Source organism: Scomber japonicus, chromosome 18, assembly GCF_027409825.1.
Source record: "Scomber japonicus isolate fScoJap1 chromosome 18, fScoJap1.pri, whole genome shotgun sequence".
NCBI lineage: Eukaryota > Metazoa > Chordata > Actinopteri > Scombriformes > Scombridae > Scomber > Scomber japonicus.
Genome location: NC_070595.1, coordinates 11,389,365 through 11,414,503, shown reverse-complemented (window position 1 = coordinate 11,414,503; position 25,139 = coordinate 11,389,365). Strand labels below are relative to the sequence as shown.

The 25,139-nt window shown below is 40.9% G+C and overlaps 2 protein-coding genes across 4 annotated transcripts in view; both read left to right on the top strand.

Moving 5' to 3' along the window:
* myo15aa (myosin XVAa) overlaps positions 1 to 13,407 on the top strand; it is a 31,896-nt gene extending 18,489 nt beyond the window's left edge. Inside the window, exons 35-64 of the mRNA XM_053337967.1 lie at positions 1,580 to 1,644; positions 2,260 to 2,391; positions 2,544 to 2,604; positions 3,079 to 3,226; positions 3,328 to 3,421; positions 3,531 to 3,651; positions 3,778 to 3,893; positions 4,207 to 4,266; positions 4,707 to 4,782; positions 4,930 to 5,045; positions 5,247 to 5,365; positions 5,689 to 5,830; positions 6,956 to 7,067; positions 7,212 to 7,286; positions 7,983 to 8,185; positions 8,437 to 8,543; positions 8,689 to 8,752; positions 8,949 to 9,021; positions 9,207 to 9,280; positions 9,439 to 9,521; positions 9,638 to 9,768; positions 9,851 to 9,945; positions 10,882 to 10,959; positions 11,170 to 11,266; positions 11,374 to 11,534; positions 11,783 to 11,916; positions 12,203 to 12,336; positions 12,466 to 12,599; positions 13,025 to 13,165; positions 13,306 to 13,407. Of these exons, the coding sequence (XP_053193942.1) occupies positions 1,580 to 1,644; positions 2,260 to 2,391; positions 2,544 to 2,604; positions 3,079 to 3,226; positions 3,328 to 3,421; positions 3,531 to 3,651; positions 3,778 to 3,893; positions 4,207 to 4,266; positions 4,707 to 4,782; positions 4,930 to 5,045; positions 5,247 to 5,365; positions 5,689 to 5,830; positions 6,956 to 7,067; positions 7,212 to 7,286; positions 7,983 to 8,185; positions 8,437 to 8,543; positions 8,689 to 8,752; positions 8,949 to 9,021; positions 9,207 to 9,280; positions 9,439 to 9,521; positions 9,638 to 9,768; positions 9,851 to 9,945; positions 10,882 to 10,959; positions 11,170 to 11,266; positions 11,374 to 11,534; positions 11,783 to 11,916; positions 12,203 to 12,336; positions 12,466 to 12,599; positions 13,025 to 13,165; positions 13,306 to 13,407 (3,248 nt within the window). The remainder of the gene's footprint in view (positions 1 to 1,579; positions 1,645 to 2,259; positions 2,392 to 2,543; positions 2,605 to 3,078; positions 3,227 to 3,327; positions 3,422 to 3,530; positions 3,652 to 3,777; positions 3,894 to 4,206; positions 4,267 to 4,706; positions 4,783 to 4,929; positions 5,046 to 5,246; positions 5,366 to 5,688; positions 5,831 to 6,955; positions 7,068 to 7,211; positions 7,287 to 7,982; positions 8,186 to 8,436; positions 8,544 to 8,688; positions 8,753 to 8,948; positions 9,022 to 9,206; positions 9,281 to 9,438; positions 9,522 to 9,637; positions 9,769 to 9,850; positions 9,946 to 10,881; positions 10,960 to 11,169; positions 11,267 to 11,373; positions 11,535 to 11,782; positions 11,917 to 12,202; positions 12,337 to 12,465; positions 12,600 to 13,024; positions 13,166 to 13,305) is intronic.
* A 1,910-nt stretch (positions 13,408 to 15,317) lies between these two features.
* llgl1 (LLGL scribble cell polarity complex component 1) overlaps positions 15,318 to 25,139 on the top strand; it is a 33,365-nt gene continuing 23,543 nt past the window's right edge. For 2 of the 3 annotated variants that reach the window (XM_053337856.1, XM_053337855.1), the window contains exons 1-2: positions 15,318 to 15,598; positions 19,377 to 19,474. In XM_053337856.1, the coding sequence (XP_053193831.1) occupies positions 15,518 to 15,598; positions 19,377 to 19,474 (179 nt within the window). In that variant the 5' untranslated portion in view covers positions 15,318 to 15,517. Of the gene's footprint in view, positions 15,599 to 19,376; positions 19,475 to 19,972; positions 20,052 to 25,139 lie in introns of those variants that run through there. The other variant, XM_053337857.1, reaches the window with a different exon arrangement.

Here is a 25,139-nt window from a genome sequence, read left to right as displayed (position 1 = left end):
CTCTGAATGTGCTGGTATTAAGATTTATGTCAGCCTTCATACCTCATTACCTCATACATCCTCTGTAGAGTTATTCATCAATATCTCCACACTGGACAATGTGCAGCAAAGAGAGTAACAGCAGTGATGACAGGAAGAAAGACGGATGAAGGAAAGTCTGCCTGAAGTTTATTTCTATGCGCACTATGCAACTGTGCATATTGTGTACAATGCATGTGTGAATAGAAATGGTTCAAACTATATATTGAAGTGAGTGAATATATGGTTAAAATGGCAACACATCCTCAGGCTACTGTACAGAGATAAGGATACATCACTGTGCTTCTCTGATAGTGGACAGTTTGTGCATTGGTGTAATACTGGTGTAATACTCGCCACATCATTACATATGTGACAAAAATGAAGAGACTGTGTTTCATGTGTGTGCTTGTTTTTCATTGTAAGGTTGTTGTAAAGTATCTAAGTGTGTCTGGAGATACCAAATGTATGAACCAAATGTGTGTATCTGCATGTGATATATAATATAATTACAATTTTATTTCAGATGAATTGCAGGTTTCAGTAGAAAACATACATATTTATGGCAACAAATGTTCACATTAAAAGTAAATCCTTAAAAATGTTCTTTCTCATCACATTTCTATTTGCCTGTGAGCAGCATATTAATAATTAATATGTTGTTAAAATATCCATCCACTGTAGACTTATAGTTGAAGACTGTGTCACTCTCTCAGTGAAGTGTTGATAAGCTTGTCAGGTTTTGCCTGTCCCAGATGACAAAGCCAATTAAATCCATTTAAAACAGAGACAGAGACGTGGAGGCGACACTGTTCCTAACTCTTAACCTGTTCCCTGCCTGCTGCTCCTCAAGCTGTGCCAGTGCTTCCAGTAGCAGGAGGAATGATGCCACCCATTCCTGCCATGCCAATCCCCTCCCACCATCATCACCATGAACAGCACCAACAACAACATCAGCAGCACCAACAACAACATCAGCATCAGCAGCAGCAGCAACAACAACAACAACAACATCTGCCACAACATTATCACCAATACAACCAGCCCCAGTACCCCTACCAACAAACTTCTTCCACCTCCAATCCTGCCACACGTGTTGCATCCAAACCGTCATCCACTCATGCACCTGCTGCTGCCCCTGCTGTCGTTAGAGATGCTGATGTGGCTTCCCATGTCACTGGTGTCCCTGGTTTGCCCGGGGTGCCCTCACTTCCTGCCACAACTGTGGTTCCAGGCTTGCCTGTGATGACAGGTGTGCCAGGTACAAAAACTGTGTGTGCGTTAGGTTTTTACCAGCATGTGTGGCCTGAAAGATTTGGGCATGATGGAGTTATTGTGAATTCACCTTTGTGTTATATAGAAGCCATCTCAAACTTTTTCATTTCTTACATTTTGTTGTGCAGTAGGTTCTGCTGTGTGGTCTGTTTGAAGCAGAGGTCTACTGGGTGTTTTGCGGTGGACTGTGTATGCTTCTGCTGTTTTTTTTTGTTTTTTTTTGTGTTTTTTTTACCCCCAAATGTATTTTACATGGTATCTATGTTTATATATCATACTTCTCTAGGATCGGAGCAGGCAGTACTGACTCAACAGCAACAGGCCATCATCAACCAGCAAGCTATCATTCTGGTCTGTCACAATCCTTCCTCTGAACAACTGCATAAAGCTACAGTTGATGTTTTTGTCTGAGTTACATGAAAATAAACAGTAACACTATATTTGGGCTGTCAAAAGTTAAAACTTGAACTGTCTTTGAGTAATACTTGCTAGGATTCAGCTAGCAGCCGGTTAGCATAGCTGATTACAAAGATCGCAAACAGGGAAGCAAATTGACATACAGTAGAGAATTAACATTAGATGAGTTGATACTAAGTGAATTATTGACTTTTTGTCAGTTGTAAATCCTAACTAAAAGATATTTGATATATGTGTGTGTGTGTGTGTGTGTGTGTGTGTGTGTGCATGCCTGGTATTCCTCATGTTTTGGGGACATGCATCTGTTTACACATGTTGTGGGGACTTTTTGGGGACAAACACTAGTCCCCTTAACGTAAAATAATTAGTTTTAGGGTGAAGACTTGGTTTAAAGTTATGGTCAGTTAAGGTTAGGGTAAGTATTAGGGTTCAGTATTTGGTGGTTATGGTTAGGTTAGGAAAAATCTCCAGAGCATTAATGTAAGTCCATGAAATGTCATCTGAAGTGATGAAACCATGACTCTGCGTATGTTTGTGTGTGCATTGCAGGCCCAGCAGATGACCATGCAAGCCATGGCAATCCAGCAGCAGATGTTGTCCTCTTTTCCCCCTGTTGCCCCAGCCCCCCGGTCCCCACCTTCACATCATTACTCAGAGCCACGTTCCCACACACCCAGCCCTGTAAATGAACACACAAATTCATCCACATTGAACTGTGGATGAATGAACACACATGTGGTGACACCTGCCAGCATGTGTATACAAATTAGACATTAATGTATATCTTGCAAATAAATGCACACTCAGGTTTATCATTTTCTGTCTCACTGCAGACCAAAGAGAGAGAAGATTCACCATACAAGCCCGGTCCTGCTGCTGTTCAGCGAAAAATGAGTATGTTTTGCACTATCTGGATTAAATTAGGCAGTTGTGCTGTGTGGTGTGAATGTTACTGTTAATGCCTCAGAATGCCCCATGATTTTCTTGTAACCTTCTTTGAACTGAAAATCTTCTCAAGTACTTAAAAAGAAGTGGAAAGAAAACACTGATGCATTGTGACACAGTGCTTTGAAGCCTACAGCATCAAACTAAAAAGTTGGGATTGACTGAAATACTAATACCGACAGCTGTCCACCTCGGCTAAATCAATTACAGTTGCTTTTATAAGCTACATCTTCAGAGCTGTTATACTTTTTGCAACTATCAGCATTATTCAAATTGAGCCAATCAGTATGTGGACAGTTTGCAAATTTGTCATGCATTAAATCCCTGAAGAAGGATTGAAATGGAGTCTTACTGCTGTTAAGTTAAATGATTGGACACTGGATTATTTATACGTGCTTGATCTAATAGAAAGTTAAATTTCAGGTCCAACGCGTGGCCCCCCTCCTGAGGACACAGTCCGATCCACTGTGAATAACACCGAGCGAATGGAGCCCAGCCACGACATCAAAGACATCATCAAACAGCACCAGCCTGCTGGCACAACGACTTCCACTGGACATCCCATACAAAAGTATCACACATGCAGTACATATGCACAAGATTTCCCAGCTGAATAGATTGAAGAGATTTCAAGAGCTGTCAACTTCTTTTCATTTTTTCATGTGTGTGTAGGAAAGATGATGGAAAGATGTTTGCCAAGAAGCCAGATCCTCATGATGAAGCCATGGAGATACTTAAAGACCAGATGGCAAACCCGCCACAACCGGTAACCCACCTACCACACACACACACACACACACACACACACACACACACACACACACACATACACACACACAGACACACACGCTAAAATACCCCTTCTCATGTCTCAGAGTCTAAGGAAACCTCCATCCTCCCAACCCAAAGAAGTGGCAGGAATTAAGGTTAGCAAGACGACCAAGCCTCGCTCCGTGGGGCCAACCAGCTCCAACATGAACCCTGCCCCTCCTCCAGGTGAGCTTTTCACATACTTCTTAAATCCCCAGGAATAAAATGTACAATGACAGACATATCTATACTAATTTCATACACGAATAAGAACTCTGTTTAAAATAGCCGAACATGTGTGTTTATGTTCAGTTTCTCGAGAGTTGCCAGTAGAGGAGGAGATCATACAGACTCAACTCCACAGCAGGACTAGTGATGAATATTACACCTACACCAACGTGCCCTGGAAACTCTACATGAGGAAAGAGGTGTGTTTCATGAATGTGCACACACATAGATGGATGCAACTAATATATATTGCCCTGAAATGTAACATTCAGTTTAATTCCATTATATTTATTCAGTGCCAAATCACAACAACAGTTATCTCAAGGCACTTTTAACATAGACCACACAAGTATGGTCTAGACTTTTCACATCTAGACCATACTTTTTATATTATTAATATTAGTACCCTCTACGTGGATTTACTGCTGCTTAACATTGAACTATTTTATAATGCTTTAAAATAATTATTTATCTATGTAAATATTTCCATTGTTGATCTATTTTGTTTTCCAGGTGTTTTATCCTAAGGAGACCTTCAACAATCCCATGATTCTGGACCTGATCTTCAGACAGGTTGATTTATGTATTCATTCTTTATTTACATTTATCTCTTTTTAAATGTAATTCATGTTAGATTTATTAATTCATTAATTTATATATAAATATTTCAGGTCTAGTTTTTCATTCAAGCCTCAGATCATCTTTGTATTTACGGCCATTATGGCATAAACTAGTGGTTTATAGCACAATAACCACATGGTGGTTATGATTGACAGTATAATGCTAAACTTTGTGATTTAAATCTAGATTTTAGCGTCATAGCTATTGTAAAAACAAATACATCAAAGAGTACTCTTCTAGGTACTTGGTTTAGTTTTGTCCTTCTTGAGCACTTTGTAATGTCTGGGTTTGGTAAGTGCTATATAAATAAACTTTATTGATGATGATGATGATTCATAAATAAATATTTTCCAGTTTTCCAGAGTTCACACTCCTGTGCATTTGTTCTGCAGGTTGTACATGATACTTCCTCTGAGGCCTGCATCCGTATCACTCAGGAGGAGAGACAGAATATGAAAGCTCTGTTTGGTATGAACGCAAATCTTTCAAGGACTTTATGCTTTGTTTAAGAACATTTTTTAAAACTCCACTTATGAAGGGTTTGGCCCCTCAAATGTCACTTTGCTCTCAGGGTTCAATACTGTAGCTTAAACTTTCCTTGTTTTTTTTTAACAGCAGAGAACAAGGTGGATCAGGTATCAGGAACTCATGATGAGAATGTGAAGAAGAAAGTGGTCGCCATGGCAAGAGACTCGTGGGAGATCTACTTCTCTCGCCTCTTTCCAGCCTCTGTGAGTTCTTGTCTCTCTCACGTGTTGAATTTAATATGTAGCCAAAGCCAGCCAAGTTCTCACTGTGAATATTATATAAACACAGCAGTCTTCTTCTTCCTTCACTTGATGTGTAGGACTATTAGTATGCTTTTATTTGACAATTGTAAAAGTGCCTGTACTCAGTTTTGCTGGTGTGTGTGTGTATGTGTGTGTGTTCAGGGCAGTGTGGGGACAGGAGTTCAAGTGCTGTCTGTGTCTCATAAAGGCATCAAGCTGCTGAAGATGGTGAAGAGCAGCTCCGCTACTCCAGATTACTTCAGGGTGCTGAGGCCTTACAGGTGGGCCTCATAGACTCATAGACTGCAGAACAACATGGACAAAGTTTCTGTGATGTCAGCCACAGGTCATCAAGCTAAAATTATACCTACACCTTTTCAAGACTTCATACATTATTATGAAGACATTATTAAAAAAATCAAAAAAATACAATCAATACAATCGACTGTGGTCTCCTCATTCAAATAAAAAGCCATACAATGTCAAGTGACCTTATTCAGCATTCACAACATCCCGTGTCAAGTAATTTGACCTCAGGCCCCTCTCTCTTTTCTCTGTGATTTTATGGCGACTTCCCGCTTTTGCATATTACTTCCTTATACAGCTACTCGGACATCCTGTTTGTGTCAATACCATCCAAGAACATGCTAGAGTTCAACCTGATCAACGAGAAGCTGATCCTGTTCTCCGCCAAGGCCCCGCAGGTCAAGCACATGATCGACTACTTCCTCACAGAGCTCAAGAAGGTTAGAGGGCTTTTGTGTGAGTGTGTGTATGTCTTAAAGGGTCTGCAAGTCCAACATGGAGAAAATATTTATGTGTATAAGTGTATATTTTATGTAACACAACTGTAAATCAATAATAACAAGAGTAATTTTCTTTGTATAGCACACAAGGAGCACAAAGATTTTCAATCAAATGCAATTTTCTCTTATAGATGAGGATATCTATATGGATAAAATGAATACAATCAGAACATTTGAAATCATATACGGCCAACAAAGACAAATACCAATTTCAAATTAGTAAAATATAATATATAGTTTTAATAACAATAGTAGAACAATTGAGCAACTACTGAGGTGGAACAGTGCGAGCAGACTGAGTAATATTTGGAAACCTGTTTCACCTTCAAAGTTTAAGCTGTGTTAAATATGGGAAATTCAATATTGTTGTCTTTATATACAAGCATGATTATTTATGGAGGGAATTTAATCTCTACACTAGTGATAAATGTGTGTCTCATCACACATTTGATCCACATATTTAAAAAATAGATTATGATTTATGAGCAATTTATGGTGTTAACAAACCAACTTTAATAAATGTCAGCTTTGTAATCATACATTTGAAACTTCAAGTTCATTCTAATAAAAAAAAATTGAAAAGCTTCCTGTGCATATAAATGTCTAGAAATCTTTTTAAGGTGTTTTTGCATATTATATTACATAATATTTACAGATTACTGAATGTGTGTACATGGATCACCTGGCAAGTAAGGATTGGGTTTTGAGTCTTTTTTCACGGCCTCAGATTCACAAATGCGTTCAAGTGCTAGTCTCACTGTTACCACCGAAGAAGAAGAAGTCTGCCACTTGACTTGGTTTTTGTGATATTCTCATAAAAAAGTAGACCTGTCCTGAACTTATTAACTACAAGATGTTTAAAAGAAAACATTTAAATTAATTGTTAAATTGTTATCATATTGGGACAGAAACAGAGGTAATTGTCTCAAACTCCTCACACAAATGTAACCCAGTCCACTCTGATGACATTGTCTTGGCTCACACCTCCTCTGGCTGTCTGCCAGTCACAGTGGACCGCTGCAGATTTTGCAGCATGTTGATGTCAACATGTCTCTTCTCCATCAGGACTCAGAGTACGTTGTGGCAGTGAGGAACTACATTACTGAGGACAGGACTCTGCTCAGCTTCCACAAAGGAGACATCATTAGACTTCAGCACATGGACGGGCTGGAGGCGGGTGAGACACACAAACACAATTACTGGCATTAAGGACACGAACAGTATCACTGTACACTTGCTCTCTCTCTGCTACTCTGTGCTTCATACTGTGACTTTTACTGTGTGTGCGAATGTGTCCTTGTGCATATATGTGTGTGTTCAGGCAAATATTATGGCTGCATAGTGAAGAAGAAGGTCATGCTTCTAGAAGAGCTAAAGAGAGACACTCCTGAGTTTGGTGGGTTTGACAGCCTGGTGAGATCGGCTGTTTGTGTGTGTGTGTGTGTTTGCTTTGCTGTTTTCTGTTTTGCTGGTTGGATTGGGTTTATTGTGATAATAAACCTGTATGTCACTCAACCCAATGGCTTGGGTGCAGTGAGTGCAGCTTTGGGATATATGCCCTAGTTTGTGTTGTGTTCCTACTTATTTTAAACTCTTTTATTTGATTTGACAGCAACACCACACATTTAGATGAAAATCAGGACTCAGGACGTGAATAAAAACACAAAGACCAGACATAACACCAAGTTAAAATACATTTGAGTGTGAGAAAATACACACAAGAACAGTCATCACACATCATTAGATCATTAACAATATTAAGGATACACTTTTGGAAGATATCACGTAACCATAGGAACATATCCTTAAACTAGCAGTGCTCTGCCCAAGGGGACATATATGGTAAGATATTTTGATGCTTTAAAGTGTGCTTCTATAGTCTCTTAGCTTCTTCTACTTCCATTTATTTATTTTTTATTTTTTTATGTCACAATACTTGCCAAGATGACTGCAGTTTGTGTGTTTTGTATGCGTGTGTCATTTGTGGTTTTGGGTGTGACACTTTATGTTTGTCTACGTTTATACAGAATATGAACCTCTCAGTGATTGTGTGTGTGTGTGTATGTGTATGTGTATGTGTGTTTACACACAGGCTGGCGGTTTGGGGCTGTGTACGGAAAATCAGGAGTGTTTCCCTCTGAGTACGGCCGACCAGTGGCAGCTCCAGACTTCCTGGTTCTCCCTGCTGAGCGGCTGGAGCCTCGCGACAGACAGGGACGGGTTGCCGCCTCAGCTGCTGTTGCCGTTGCGATGGGCTCAGCCATAGCTGCCCATGAGCTTGATCTCTCTACAGAGGTGCAGACCAGGACGTTCTTTACTCATTTTATGGTTGCATTTTTCCAAAATATTGCCCAAAAAAGAAAAACTATACCTTTTCTTCAGCTTCCAATACCCCTACATTATAGTATAAGCTACTGTTTTTATAATATATGTTGGAATATTTAAGCTTGCAGGAATTTAAATATTTTTTAAAATAATTACACCTTGCCCATAAGCAACACAGCTACTTAGCTTGTTTTTGCTGTTGGTGTATGTGTGTGTGTCAGGTGGTGAATGAGATCGGCGAAATGGACGATCTGCCTCTGCACGGCAGCCAGTATGATATGGCTGAGTTTGCCAAGAAGTACTTCAGAGAGGCTCAGAGGAACAAGAGGTCAGACACACAAACACACACATACACTCCTGGTCCAAAGCTCAAATTGATCCTAAAATTTGACAAAGTAAATTAACATTTATACTCATGAGTGCACTGACACAAGTTCACAGCTGCAGACTGCTGCTTGTATTTTTCCCCACAGTGATCAGAAAGCCAAAAAGGGGAAGGAGGGCAGAGACCCTGTTGACATGGTCAAATTCTCCAAGGTAAGAGGTGGAATCATGACTATACATTCCTGTATAATCTCATTTTAATTATTGTGAACTGCACCATGGCACAAAATAAAAGTATAAAAATAAAAGTATTTTTCTTTGACGCCTCATTCTCATAATTTACCAAACACTAGAGATCTGATTGAAACATTTCAGATATTACTTCCTCATCATGTGTTTGTCTCTCCAGTCTCCACTCCAGGAGTCTCTTATTGACTTCTCAGACAGTGGGATGAACAGAGTGGCTGCTGACATCTTCTTAGGTGAGAAGAGAGTAGAACATGAATGTATGGTAGTAGAGTGGAAGATTAAAAAAGTAATTAATGGCTACACATATTATTTAAGACTTTTAGGTGATTGATGTAGAACAAAATATGGATGTAGTATAAACGTAGTCGACACATCCTTTATTTTAAATGTAATTTGTGCCCATGTATTTTTTGTCTAGCTATAATGAAGTTCATGGGAGACTTCCCACTGAAAGGTCTGACTGAGCAGGACCTCGTCACCACGATACTGAAGGTACAGACACATGAGCAAAATGTAGACAGTAAGACTGAAACAAACTCCACTCATGATCTTTTTATTTTATTGTGTAATTGATGTTTGAACTCATCAACATGTGCCTCTGTGTACATATGTATCTGTACATCTTTCTCACATTCATTCTCTAAATGTAGTTGAGTGCTGATCATGGTCTGATGAAGGATGAAGCCTTTTGCCAGGTGATGAAGCAAGTCACTGCCAACACCAGCTCCAAACCGTAAGACTCTTCTACATTTTATCATGGTGAACAGACTGCATGGAGTTAGGGAGTTTGTACCAAAGTGGTCCGTATAGAGCTGTTTATTTTTGGTTGTGTGTGCGTATTTTGTGTAGGGACAGCTGTCAGAGAGGATGGAGGCTGCTGTACATCCTGACAGCTTTCCATCGTTGCTCTGATGTGATGAAGCCATTCCTGTTGAAGTTTCTACAGGATGCCTGTACCAGCACTGGGGTGCAGTACCAAGGTATATGATCTATCCATACATACATTCATCTATTGAGTCTCAGAGATCAGAGTGTTGACTGGCTTCTGCTTTTAATTGACAGGTATTGCGAAGGCATGTGAGCAGAATCTGAAGAGGACTTTTCAATATGGTGGGCGTGTACAGTATCCAAACAGTATGGAACTGAAAGCTATGTTGGTGAGTCCATGCCTTTAACCTTTTGCAATGGTCAAGTGTATCACAGGAAACCCTCAAATTATGGCTTACTTTTCCTTCATTTTCTTCAGTTTTCCTCAATCATTAAGAAAAGTGTGGACAACTGCAGAGGATACCAGACAGATACCAGACTGATCGTACCATGTCATTGTATCTGGAGTCATAATGTTATATATTGTAAATAATACCTGTTAATGGAGTGCCACTGTTATTCCTGGTTTTAGTTGTGGAGCCTGGAGTGGCCTTTTGAGTTTTCTTTCTTTTGTTTGTGCAACTGAATTGAATTGAATTGATTTGGCCTCTTTACAGAGTGGATTTATGAGATTTTGGGACAAAAACACTTTTGCGTTAAAGGTAATGCAAAGGTTACTTTCCCTCGTAATCAGTTACTTTTTAAATGCAGTTATTGGTAAAGTAAATCAATTACTTTTTGACAGAAGTTACTAATAACTGTGACTAAATACTAATGTATAGTAACCCAGCACTAAAAACCTACAAGGGACAAGAGACAGTTAAATTGAGTTAATGGACTGAACTGATGATGAGGAGTTAAGGGCCCTCGTTTCCTCAGGATATGTGCTCTTATGGAAATGAGAAGTTCTGCTCTTAATACTACAAAACCTTTTTCCTGAAGGGAAGGGGACAAAAAGTGCTGGATGAGAGGGATCTCATATTATTTTCAAACCAATCCTTAGCATGTGGGTATTCTACATACCAGAAATACTTGGCGAATCTCGACAAATGATTTTTTTCCCTGTCATCGGCTGTGTGCGGCAGATGTTTTCAACCAACGGAATTGATACTTTTCTTCTGAAGGCATTTGTCATGTTTAAGTGTGAGTTTGTTTGGCAGCTGCTTTCCTACTCTCAATGACAACCGTACACTTAATGTGACTGCTCCCTCTGATTGGCTGCACAGGCTGGGCGGAGCTCCAAGAGACAACTGTTCCTGCTGCCAGGTGGGATCGAAAGGCACTTGAAAATCAAGACGTGCTCTGTGAGTGGCACACACACACAAAACACAGTGAAATGACATTGTACTGATTCTGAAGAAAAGTGTCATACTAGTGTGTAACATTCTTAGACTAAGCAATAAGTAGCTGCACAGGGACTGACTGTTGTACTGAAATAACATAACACAGATGCTGCGTCTGTGGATCAACATTATGTCAGAATTGCTTATTGTGAGTGGATTTATTCATTTAAGGTTGCATTGGATGTCATTGAGGAGCTTTGCTATGAAATGGGCCTGCACAGGGTGGAAGCTTTGGATGAATATGCCATCTTTTTGGTCACACACAGAGGTAACAAGGATCTAGCTGTCACAGTGAATATGTAACATGCAAACACTCTTTACAAGGTCCAGCATTTCTTATAGTAACGCATATGTAAATGACTGTTTTTTGTGTAGGTCAGAATGTGCGCCCCCTCAACAAGCGTGAATACATCCTGGACATTGCTACAGAGGCAGAGCCAGTAGATACCAACTACAGTCTGTGGTTCAGAAGAGTCATATGGAGTCTGGCTCTCAAACTTGACAATGAACTATACGTCACCATGCACTATAACCAGGTAGAGGGTTACTGTATGCAATGCATTTCCAATTTTCAAACAGAATTTTAGAGTCTGACCATCTTTGGCTCATATTTTGGCTGTGTGGCTGGTTTTTACAACAATTACATTATCACATTATAGATATTACCTCTGTAATCCTTATGTGGTAAAACACCCGACTGACCACGAAAATATAGATTACATTTGATTACATTTCCATAATCAAATGAATGAACTACATTGCACCCTCTGTGTTTCTGTCCAAGGTGTTACCAGACTATCTTAAAGCCTTGCTGAGTGTGGTCCCTCAGGGTATGGCCAGTGAACAGCATCTGCAGCAGATCGCCAGACTGGCTGCCCTACAGCACCGTGCCAAGGACACCATCTACCTGCCTACCATGTAAATATACACCATATATCTATGGCATGCCATATGTGCCATGAATGCTTAAATGTTGTTGCACAGCTGAACTTTCAAAGACAGACCACACACAAAGTCACACATATGGCGATCACAGGTGCATCCTCATACAGTTATGGTAATTCAAACTTGCAAATGCACTCGCATGTCAGCTACTTTCACAGAAAACTTCAACTAGCATGCATGTATATAATGTAACTGCTGCCTCTGAGATACAGTATCCCTGGTTTGCTCTATGTGTGTGTGTGCTTGTGTGTGCGTTTAGCCGTGAGCTGCAGGAGTGTGTCCCCTCACAGTTCTACAGCAAACAGGGCCCACAGCAATGGCTGAATATGACAACTCAACACATGCAGCAGGTCCAGCCTTTAAACCCAAACCAGGCCCGTGCGCAGTTTCTTGGTAAGACTGCAGATCTCTCTTTCCCTATAATAAAATAATAAAAGACAAAAAAGACTTAGCCTCCTTTAGTCACTTTGGCTTGAATGGATTGGCAAAATAGTAGTGACCCCTTTTGTGTTTTTCCTGCAGGTCTGGTCAGTGCCTTCCCCATGTTCGGCTCCTCCTTTTTCTACATCCAGAGTTCTAGCTCGGCCTCCATCCAGGCCCCGTGCATCCTGGCAGTAAATCTGAATGGGCTGCACTTTCTTCACAAGGATACTCATGTATGTCACAATCACACACAACATGTCTGTGTAATGTTGTGCAAGCTTCACATTCCAGGACCAGCTGGAAAAATATGGTAGTGTGCAGCTGGATGTGTGTAACAGTATGAGGACTCTACTCATTTGACTTTCCCTTGGGTACATTTTAATTAAAATCAAACTACTGCAATAATTCAATTATTTAAAAAAAAAAGATAATTTGGCTCCCTCTACTGGCTGCTGTCTTTTGTCATCCATGTACACATTTTGAAACTTCACAACCCATGAACCACGCATAACAGGAAATAGAGCATGACAAACATTTGCTTAGATAATAAATCTTTTATTTGATGTGTTTAACTTTAAACATATGTGTGCATAATAGTTTGCCAGTGTATGTTTGAATTTGTATTCAAGCATATATTTGGTTTTGTGTGTGTGATTAGGAGGCCATGGTGCGTTTCCCTCTGAAGGAGGTCCAGTCAACTCGCACCCAAAGACCGACTTCAGGCTCCAGTTACCCGTACGTGGAGATCATGATAGGAGACCTGCTCAACCAGCGCATCACACAGCTTCAGCTGGAGCAGGTGGGTTTGTGCGAAGACATGATAAGCATTTAGAGAGTTGTGTTTATAGTGTTTATGTTATGCATGGTTTCTCTGTGCATTTCACTCATTTTAAGTGTTTCTATATGTTTGTGGTGTGTGTGTATGTGTGTGTTTTCTAGGGTTTGGAGCTGTGCCGGGTCATTGCCATGCACATGGAGAACATGCTGTCTGTCAGAGAAAAGAGACTCACTTTGCCTCCAAGTGAAATCACCCTGCTGTAACATAAACACGCACATGCACACACACAGATAAATCACACCATATGCCTCATAAATGTACTGTATCTACCTCTATTTTAAAAATAGACTATTTTTGATATTTAAAACCCATACATCTGCAATGTGATGAATATATGATGATGATTTTGATGACATAGTTTGCAAGAACTGGTGTATATAATTAATTCCACAACTAACAGAGATTTTCATGTTTCAATCTGATATTTGTTTTCTCCATTACTTGTTTGGTTGATAAAATGTCAGAAGATAGGTAAAAGAGGATGATCACAAATCCACACAACTCAAGTTGACATGTTTGAATTGCTTGTTTTGCTTATTTTTTGTACAAAGAGGACAAAACCCAAAGATAATATGTTTACTACTACTTTAGATGACTAAGAAAATATTCACACTGGATAAAGTGGAGTCAGTGAAGTTTTGGGTGTTTTTTCTTTAACAAATGACTTATATGATTAATCAGAATCACAGCTATTCATTTCATGTTGATTGACAAATTAATTATCAAATGAATCATTTCAGCTCCTCATTCAATGATTCAGTGATCTGTAGGTGTTACATCCACAGCATTAAACACATAAAGTACACACGGGCATATTATCATCTTTCAGAAACCAAGAGTCAGCCTTGAATACATGTTACAGTTTAGACTAATTTGTGTTTTTAGTTTTTCATTTTAAGACAGAATTGTTTAAGATCTTGTCTGTCATGACTGCCTGATAGTGCTGAGACTATGATGGATTAGGCTGCTTTAAAGGCACATCCCCACATCTGAGTGTGATTTGATTAGCCTTGATCCTCCTGCAACATTGAATTAAAATGCTCTTGCACTGAACACGAGTAAGATCCCCTGCTGTTGCTGCTGCCAACAATTGTTTCCCAGGCAGAGTTTGTCTGCATAATGAATAGAAAGTACACTTTAGTATAACCTTATTTTTGCTCTAACATTAGTTGATGCTTGTGGTTTGACATAATGTGTCATCTTTCATTAGGTGTAACTTACAAACATTCCATTTGAAGCCATGAGATATTACTTTTTAAGTTGCTTTACCATTTAAAATTCAAACAAGAGAAGGCAACCACAGGAACAAACCACTAAATGAATCAGTTCTAATTTTCATCCCTTGCCATGAAATCAAGGGAACAACACAACAGGGGACACATATTTGGGAATGCACATTTTGGCCACATTGTTGAACACTTTGCACTAAGTCAAATGATTATTTATATAATGTTTTTTTGATTGTAAATACCTACTGTACATAATCAATGCATGTGAATAATGTTGTACATTAAAGTTTGTAGCATAAATGATGGAAATTACATGGTTTTCTTTTCCTACATCTACTTCTACTGCAAAAATGTTTTACTAACCAATTACGATATTATGTGGTCCCCCATGATGATACCAAAAATCCCTACTATTGTAGCAAAATCGACCATCCTATCTATCTATCTATCTATCTATCTATCTATCTATCTATCTATCTATCTATCATTAAACATAGCAAGCATAATAACACAATAAGAAAGCATAATCCAAAAAGTTTTATTATAATTACAAACGTAAAACATTTTAACAATTTTTCAACAATTGATTAAGTTCACTCCTATTGGCCATTTACTGTGTGATAGTTTGATTTTATTTACAGGACTCACCGTTTATCCTCTCATATTGAAAGACGCCGGTGGGACGTGCACTCGGTGCGTCCTATGCTACAAACCGAACATACCCCTCTGGAGCGCTCGGCTGTGTGGGCGTTTCTGAGTAAATTGCTCGCAGATTTCTTCGCTTTCATTGGTTAACAACAACGGGGTCCGTGTGAACCGGGGGGAGGAAGAGGAGGGGAAGAGTTGGGGAAAGGGGGGAAGACTGTGGTCAAACCCACCGCGACCTAAACAGCTCCAGGAGGGAGAGGAGGGAGGAGAGCCGCAGCCCGCAGCAGCAGCAGCAGCAGCAGCAGCGTCGCAGCCTGCCAGCCCCGCTTTCAGCCTGCATGGGCTAGTCGTCTAGCTAGCTTATTAGCATCGCCGAGGTTGTTATCTCCGTGTTTTCCTCCCCAGTCCCGTCTCCCCCCTCCTGCTCGGCTCCAAGATGATGAAGTTTAGGTTTCGTCGGCAGGGCACCGACCCGCAGAGAGAGAAGATAAAACAGGAGCTTTTCGCCTTCAACAAGGTAAAGTAACGGGACGGAGGAGAGAGAGGGAGAGAGAGAGGGGCAGGCAGGGGAGCGAGGGTTTCCTCCTCTTCTCTCCTCCTCTGCTGCTCCCCAAAACCAGAGCTAGTATTCTCTCTTTTTCCCCCCTCTTTTCTCAAAACGGGACCAGATTTGAAGTCGAACACTCTCTGCAGCATTTGTCCTCTCTGTGTCTGTTTCTGTCCTGGTGTCCAGCTACTAAACACGCACATTTTATCTGTGAACTGGTCCTGATGGGTAGTTGTAGCACAGACTGGACTTGGCTTTTGTTGATGGGATTCAGTTGTTTTCACGGCGTGTTAATTGGCTTCCATCCAAACGAGGCCCGCGTCTGAAGTGAACTCTGTGATACCATCAACAACTGATTACTGTGTGCTAGTGATAGGGATTATTCTGGTGGTGGTGATGATGATGATGATGATGGTGATGATGATGATAGGATAATCAGGGCTGCAGATTATCAAGATTAGTTCAAGTTGTGTTGCAGCAGTTTTATTCTTCATGTAAATTGTGTGACCCACATTTCAGATATTGATTAGTGGTTGCAACTGCAGTGACAGTTATAACTCTTGTGCCCCCCCCTTCCTTTTTTTTAATAGGTTTAGATCAGATTAACAATATTTTGTGTGCAATCTGACCAAATTACTTAACACAAATCTAAAAAGTATATATAAATAAAGATGGTGAACACTCTCAGATCCTTTTAACTTCAGCTAATGTATGTCAGTGCTTATTTATTGATGTCAGGGTTTTTATGGAGGGGGACGAGCTGGCCGACATGCTCAAGCTTTCCAGGACACTTCTCTGTGCGGTTCGACATCTGCCAACAGAAGCTACTGCAACATTTTATCATGCAAAGATTTGCAGATGTCTTCCTCTAGCTGGAGTGGTGGTGGTGCCGGGAGCTCAGACCTCTCCTAGTTTCAGTTTTTAGGGTCTGGAGGGGAAACAGAAATGAGTGTCAGATTTCGTGCTGCTCCATTCTGGCATCACATCCACATGGACATAAACCAGTTCATGTATAGTCAGCCTCCCTGTGCCTGAGTTCACATTGTCCGCCCTCCTTACCCTGACAGCTAGGAGGTCTATTTAAGAGTTCCTGGACTGAGCAGATTTCAGATCCACTTTCAGTTTGCTGCATGTTGTCACCTTGACTACTGTTGCTAAACTGGTGGGAGACTAAAAGTAGCTTGTGGTGCCCATTTGTCAAGTCCGTGGAATGTATTGATAAACTTGCATATCAAATATCAGCTTGCAGGTAATCTTTTCAAGTCAATGGTGTCCACGCTCATGCTAGTGTAAAGACAAAGCGGTTATGCACTGCTGCAGCCTTGAACTCGGGTTAGGTGAGGCCGCTGTTTATCTATACAGTGTGTCACTCAAAAAGTAGAGCAGAGTGTTTCAGAGAGCAGGGCTGCCCAAACTTTTGAAAACCACAGTTCATCACGCACAAGGGCTGACGGGTCCAAAGGAACCAGACTCCACTAGATTAGAGTGCACATAAAGTGGGATACAAGTGAGGAGAGGTTGATAATTGATGACAAATAAATATTTGTAATGCATTAGGGAAACCTGCTTTCTCTTTAAATCTTTTGGCTAACAGCCTAATCCTTCATAAGGCGTCCAAAAGTACAAATCTTGACTTCAAATAAACACTTGAGGTTGACAGGCACTGTAAAACATAAAGCATCAGTGTAGTATACAGTTAAGCCAGGAAAGCTGATGTTTTTGATTAATCAATTGTTCTTGTGAGGAAGAGTATTGTAACAACAAGCAAACACACTCAAGCGTATTTATTCTGCTGCTCACAAATGTCGAGCAGCTCGTCACAGCTTGTGTGAGGGAGTACTTGTCCTGGTTGACCATCTGAATGAGGTCAGAACGGAGCCAGATTTTTAGAGAGTGATATGTTTTTACACTATGTTTGCATTTTAAGTATCAAATATGGCTCATAAGACTTGGCAAAAACCACACTTCATAATATGGTGCACTGTCCTATTTAGATCTGCAACGATTAGTCGTTTTCTTTGATTAGTCAATCGTCAGAACATCAGTGCCAAAGATGTTCTGGTCGCAGCCTATCAAAAATGTCATGCTTTTATATGCCGTACATGACGACAGACTGTTGATGGAACAAAACAAGACATTGAGGAGACGTGAACTTTGGCTTTAAGAAACCATACTGGACATTTTTCAGTATTTTCATACATTTTATAGACAAATCGATTAATGAATAATTGAAAATAATTGTTAGTTCCAGCTCTACATTGGGTCATTCAAATGAAACAGCAGGCTCCCCCACAAGCCTACTACCAAAGCTCCAAAATGTTGATTTTTAAACCAGGATTTCAGTTTTTTAGCAGAGCATGACTTTAAGTTCAAAGTTACAGATTTCAACTTAATATCATTTTGGAAACTGAGATGATGATGATGATTATTGCATGTTAAGTTGTGCAGCCTTAAAACATTTTATGTAATCAGGACACATAGTTTTATTTGTTGTTTGGGTTTTGAAGAGTTAACTGTTTAGTTGCTTCATGTCAGAATGTACGGAGAGGTGACAAATGACAGCAGTGGCAGAAAGGGCAAAACAATGAGTCATCAATGGGTGAAACTCATAGATATAAGAGAAAGTCAATGTGGTTGAAGTAGTGTATTCAGGTTGGCTGAACAGTGTATCATGTCTAAAGTCCATGGACTGTTTGTTGCACTGTGACAACACACACACACACACACACACACACACACACACACACACACACTTTTTTAAGGTCAGACGCCAGCTGCCACAACTATCACAGAGGTGGTCTCTCAACAGGAGTGAGTCTTTGATGTGACTGTGTGTGTGTGTGTGTGTGTGTGCGTGTGTGTGTCATCAGACCGGTACTTAAAAGACAGAGTTGAGGTTGATGTTTTAACTCAAGTCCCAAGTAGGCCTGCAAGTAAAAAAAATAATTTGATTTAAATTATTAGCTTTTTGGTTTAAATGTCTGAAAATGTTGGGGTTTTTTTTAAAGAATTTTTTATCACTGTTTCCCAAAGGCCAAGATCTGAATCGTCTTTTTTTTTTTTTTTTTTTTTGTTCCAACCCAAGTCAACAAACCAAAAATATTCAGTTCACAAAGGACTAAAGAAACCACAATATATTCAAAATGAAGTTGGAACCATGAATTGATAATCAAAATAGTTGGCAAGTCATTTTCTGTCAATCAACTGTTCAGTCAGTTGAGAAATGGTTGCAGCTTGAGTCCCAAGCTAAATAAGTCATTTCCAGATCTGTTGATCACAGAGCCTAGTCAGGGGGTCCTTGACCGCAAAACTTGAAAGACCCCCTTGACCTCTTTAAAGTAGCTTTAAGTCTCTTCCTACAAGAAGGTTTCTGCTCTTTTTTTTCCTCTCTCTGTAGATCTGAATGCTTTCCCAGCTGTCTCGTCCTCTGCTGACAGTGGCAGGAGGAAAAGCTGTGAATTTATGTTAATCCCATTTAACAAGTTCTGCATGGCGCTGCAATAAAGCAATGCTGCTGCCATCACTGCTTTTTAAGAACTTTCCTCTAACTTTATTAAGGGAGTCCTCCCTCTTAGACGCCTCACTGACTATACAGATGTAAACACACACACTCACAGACACACAGACAGACATGACAGGGTGTATTTTAGGGGAAAGATGTAAGAAGAATAAATCTGGGAGTGTTCACTTCATTGTCTTATTTCTTGTGTCGTCTATTAATCTCTCTCGTCTGTCTGTTTTTCTCTAGACCGTGGAGCATGGATTCCCCCATCAACCCAGTGCTTTGGCCTTTGACCCCAAGCTGCAGCTTATGGCCATCGGCACAAAGTCAGGAGCCATCAAAGTGTATCCTTTTTATCATTGTGGAGCTGATGCATCTAACAGATTCATTTTTTTGGTTGGAGCCATCAGTCACCGTAAGGCTGGAAGGACCAAATCAAGTGTACTCGTATCATCAGAGTTTTCAATAAATAAATAGTCTGAATTACATATAATTTAAACTGAGAATAGCTTTAACAACCAATGACATGTAACCAGATGTTTAACCAGTCAATCAGCCCACAATCCAGTGGTGGTTGTACTGCAGTAATCAGGATACACAATTTAGAAATGAACAATTATGAGAAATGAAATACACACTTACGCTTTGAAAACTGTTACATGTATAGATATCAAACCAATTGAAGAGATGTATTTATTATAATATTGTTCAGCTAAGTCACAGCTGACTACGTATCCCACAATTCAGCCAACTATGATTGGCAGGTGAGAAATGATCTAAGAACACCTCTGAACAGTGGAGCACAGTGCAGCTCTGTTTATCTCCACATCAGCTCTGCAGTGCAGCTACCGCGCCGCCTTCCGTAACAGGGGGTCAGCGTTTCATGCATCCGTCATACTTTCGATCTCATCTCCCGTGCAGGTGGGTGGGTGAATACTACTGAATCTTTAAACTGCTGCCATTGAGATTTGACAAACCACAAGGAGTCCACGCCATTTGGTCCAGTTTGAAATGTATTGAGTTATGTTATTTTGGCACTGTTGGTTTTCTTGCTCTGATGATGCCTGATGGTGAAGATTAACTGATCAGTAGTATCTGCAGCAGTGCTGTTTATATAATATCCGTTGAGCGTTGCTATGTGTGCTTTCTGTCTCTGTGGGATGTTTCAGCGTCTTCATCATTCACTAATAATCTGACGGTAGCAGAGGAGATGGAGAGATTGAAGGAATTGAAACATTTTTAAATGATTACTCAAACTGTCCTTCAGTTTGGACATTTCAGGTGTGGCTCACTTTTAAAGTAATGAAATGTCCTAACATAAAAAATGGGGTTTGTTTGCTGAATTTCACATTACAAAATTGCAAATACAGAACATCAAGCAGTAAAGTGCAGCCAGTGGCAAAGTGCATAGACCACCTGATATCTGACTGCTTGTGTTCTTGCCCTGCTGTTGTGTCATCACTACAGCCCTACAATTAACTTAGTAACATATTACATAGTTGATAGGACCGTGGCGCCATTTGGCAAATGTTTTTTGAGACTAGTGTTTGGCCATTGGGAATCACACCGCCAACTGCCAGCAGTGACGGTGCAAAACCTGTGTCAGTTGGAACTTTGATGCCCGAAACGAGTCAGCGTGTCAGTGACACTTGTGTCAAAATTCCAGCAACTCAGAGGCTCATGCTCTGTCCACATGACACAACTCTGACATGTTTGTTGATCTCCGTTGTCAGTCTGCTGCTGCAGTGCTGTTAGTACGTGATGTTGGTCTGTGTTAGGTTTTACTTTATCTTTGGTTTACTGATAAAGCTGCTGAGTTTTAGTTTCAGATCATCATCATCATCATCTTTAGCAATAGAAGAACTTTGATGTTTTAAAGCGTATATTAAGTGAGTTTGTTTTGCATGTTTGCCTCACATGTTTCCTGTTCGTCTCGCATGTTTCATCTGAGTGTGTGTGTGTGTGTGTGTGACCTGCAGCGAGGAGCATGTAACAGGATTTATGAGCACAAACATGCCAGTGTGTGCATCTGAATGTTTGCCCATAGCAACGGCGTATTGTTATTTAGTCAGTATGTACACATTTAGCTGTGTGTGGGAAGGGAGGCTGTGTGTGTGTGTGTGTGTGTGTGTGTGTTACATGGAGATGCACTGGAGAATCAACTCTTTGAGATGCAGCTTTCAGGGAGAGAGAGAGAGAGAGAGAGGGAGGGGTGGAAAGAGAGAGACTGGTGGTACCAGGCACTTCCACTACTGAGAGAGAGAGAGAGAGAGAGAGAGAGAGAGAGAGAGAGAAAGATAGATGGAGGGAGAAATGGAGCAGGGAGGGGAGAGATGGAGATAAAGGGAGGCCATGAAGGCAAGGGAGTGTGAATGAGATGGAGGGGGAGGCAGAATAACTTCACCACACGGCTACACGGTGTTACCTAGCGCAAAAATCCCAGCTGCTGCTGCTGGAATTTCTCTAAAGTCCGTGTAGACTGTGGAGCGCTGCAGAGTAAAGAAATGTACACCCTCTCTGGGAATATCTGGAAATTTTTACAAATCAGTCATTTTACAGGAATATTACAGAATTACATATCTTGTTTCACACATTTATTGCATTAGAATCAATGATTCCCAACACCTAACATGAGGGTCAGGACCCCCCATAGGGCCCTGAAGTAAATCCATTTGGAAAAGTTACACAAAATTATTTAAAAGTTTTGCCTGTTTTCTTGTAAAATAGTGGACCATTTTCACTCACTTCTCAGGGCCTCTTAAATCATTCAGAAATCGTTCAGCTTGAGTTGGAAAAATCATCACTTTTTTTTTTGAAGCGCTCATGACTCTTGATGAAGTTGGCTAGTAAACATTGCTTTGTTTTCATGCCAAAAAAGATTGGGAACAATTGCGTTCAATCACTTTGTAGCCGTTGTTATATACGTCATAGCGAGCCAAATTGGAGTGGAAGCCATCTTTGAAACCACAACACAAAACAGGCAGGAAGAGTGACTTTTTTTTTTTTTTGTAGTAGTAGTAGTAAATGGTTTGTTGCGAAGAATCCATGAGCAGCGTGCACCTTGATTTTGTCTGCAAATCACACTCTGTTGAAAAAATAGTCTTCTTTTGTGTGTGTGTGTGTGTGTGTGTGTGTGTGTGTTCACATTCCCTGATAATCTCGCAGACTCACTGACTTGGGTTTGACCTAAGCCACACAGTTACTGCCTGTAGTGTCGGATGTGTGGTTCAACGCTCACACACAACACGATGCCTGTGTGTAGTGTACAGTGTGTGTGTGTGTGTGTGTGTGTGTGTGGAGCAGTAGGAGTAGATCAGAAAAAACCCAAAAGGAAGTTTGGCTGAGCAGAGACGTGGAGGTTATTGACTGTTACAAAGAAGGAGCAGAGAGTTGCAAAATGAGCGGTACTTGTGCGTGTTTTTGTCGTTCTCTGTCTCGGCGTGATCTCTCCTCCTCCTCTCTCAGCCTCTCTCGCTTTTTCACTTGTTCTTTTTTTTTTCTCTTTTCTGCTTCCCTCGCTCTCTCTGCGTGTTTATAAAGCCAGAGTCATATTACGCCCTGAGAGTTTCTGCTTCGACCACAGACTGGGGCTCAGCGAAGGGAAGGGGACAATGTGGTGTGGGTTTTTTTTTTTTTTTTTCATGCGTGCGTGCGTGTGTGTATGTCGACAGAGATAATGTGTGGGGGTGGTGGGCCGATCTTGAGGAGTCTGTCTCCTGTCGTGGAATGCATGTTGCGCTGCCCTGGGTTAACCCTCCCTCTGTGTGTGTGTGTGTGTGTGTGTGTGTGTGCGCGCAGATTGGGCGAGAGCTTTGTTGGTGAGTCTAGTCTTAATAAAGGGAGCTTTTGAATTGGTTTCCAAGACAACCAGTGCAGTTGCCTGGGATGAGAAGTGCTCGCAGACTGGAGAGCTTTAAAAGTCTACAGCTCAGCACATCTGACATCAGGGTTTGTTGGTAAAAATGCATTTGGTATGGGTAAAAAGTTGAGGAATCACTGCTAACACACACACACACACACACAAACACACACACCCATACACACACATACAGCAGAGCTTTGATCCTGTGTGTTTGTGGGTGTGCTTCAGCTGTCAGCTCTCTTTCTCTCTCTCTCTCTGTCTGTCTGGCATCCTGTTGGTCACACACACTCCACACTGCATGGTCACCCTGTTTCGTGTTGATTCATCAGATTTAGTCTCAACTCGAAAGTATCCGCCTGTAAAAATCTGAAGTTTTATTACTTTTTTGTCAACCAACATTTCTTCCTGTTGCGTTTTAATCAACCACTGACGCTCGTCTGAAATTCTGGGGAAATGTGTTTCTTCACACTATGAATCATGCGTGACGAGTATTGAAATGATGGAGAATGAATATATTTCCATCTTCCTTCTCATGGTGACCTGAGAAACTGACCGTGACAGCTGCTTTAGCTTAATATGAAGGAATCTAGCATTTTTTTTTTTTTTTTTTCAACAACAAAGTCAAGACATTTTTAAGTTGTTTGTGGCAAAAGCATTAAATTCTCCATGTGCTTGTTTTTGTATGTGTTAGTACCGCACAATTTCATCTCAATAGTGATTTCCTGCGTTTTCCTGCCCTCTCCCCAACAATTTCCAGCTTTTGATTAGTCCCCCAGTCAAATTAATTTGTTTTGATGCTGAGCTGCACAGACTGTGGTTTGTATCGGAGGCTCATTTGTGGAAGAAGAAGAAAAAAAAAAATCATACACGTTATGTAACCTGCATTATTTCTTTCAGTTTAGCTCGAGTCTGATTCACTCGTTTTTCACATTCCTCCCATCCTTCACCTCTTTCTCCGCCGTTCTCCTCATGCCCACACACTACCTACTCTAACTCTCACTCCTCCTCTTTTTTGTTTTCTTTTGTCATGTCTTTTCTTTTTTTTTTTTTTTTTCTCTGCCTCCTCATTTTGCCTTTCTCTGTCATTCAGTCCCCCGACTATAACTTGAACTCTCATTGATATTCCTGAAGAATGGCAGGACCTTTAAAATTCCCTCTTCTCCCTCCTCCTCCTCCTCCTCCTCCTCCTCCTCCTCCTCCTCAGCCTCACCCCCCACACCTACACACACTTACAGTTGAATAGACACACACACACACACTTTTGCTCGCCCAGTTTTTGGAGAGAGAGAGAGAGAGAGAGGGGGGGGGATGAAAGGGTGTGTGGGCTCGCCGAGTTGGACAGAGCGGATCAGTTATTGAATGGGAGAGTTAAGGAACAAAACGGCGAGGAGGTGGACGAGAGGAGCACAACAAAGCGAACGTTTATCTGAACTGACAGATCAAAGTTGTGCGAAAATAATCAGTCCCCCCCCGAAGGGCTGAAATGAGTCAGGATCGATGAAGTGAAGGAAGAGAAAGTCCATCTTGAGCGCTTGGAGAGTAATAGCATCCGCATACTTTCTAGCTTCCATCTTTTAAACATGTCTAAACATTGCCTTAATTACACCGTTGTATAAAACGTAGATGACAGGTGGTAAGTGGAAGTTTTCAGGTGGTCACGCCAATCAGGAAAAAATCATTAGAAGTCATCCTCTGGAGTTGTTTGCATTACAGTTAAACATTCTGTCTTGCTTTGCTGTTGATTTTTTAAAAAGTCAAGTATATCCTCTTCCTGCTGAGCTGTCGGGGGGGGGGGGGGGGGGGGGAGTGTACGTGCTAAACGAGTGGGACAGAGAGAGAGGGGGGGAGTGTGGTAGGTGGAGAGGTACTAGCAGAGGGAGAGGATGCAAATGAGACTGGGATTGTTTCTGTAGTGGGTGGGTGGAGTTGTTTGGCTTGTCTTGTTGTAAGGCTGCCTGTTGCCAGACGTCTGAAGAGTTTGAGATTATATATGTGTGTGTGTGTGTGTGTGTGTGTGTGTGTGTGTGTGTGTGAGTGTAAGAAGGAAAAGGAGTTGGAGGGGAAAATGCTTGCAGATGATGCCTCAGGAGTTTAAAACGAAACCTATTTTGACTCGTTTTGTGTGATGTCTGGCAATAAAAGTTTGC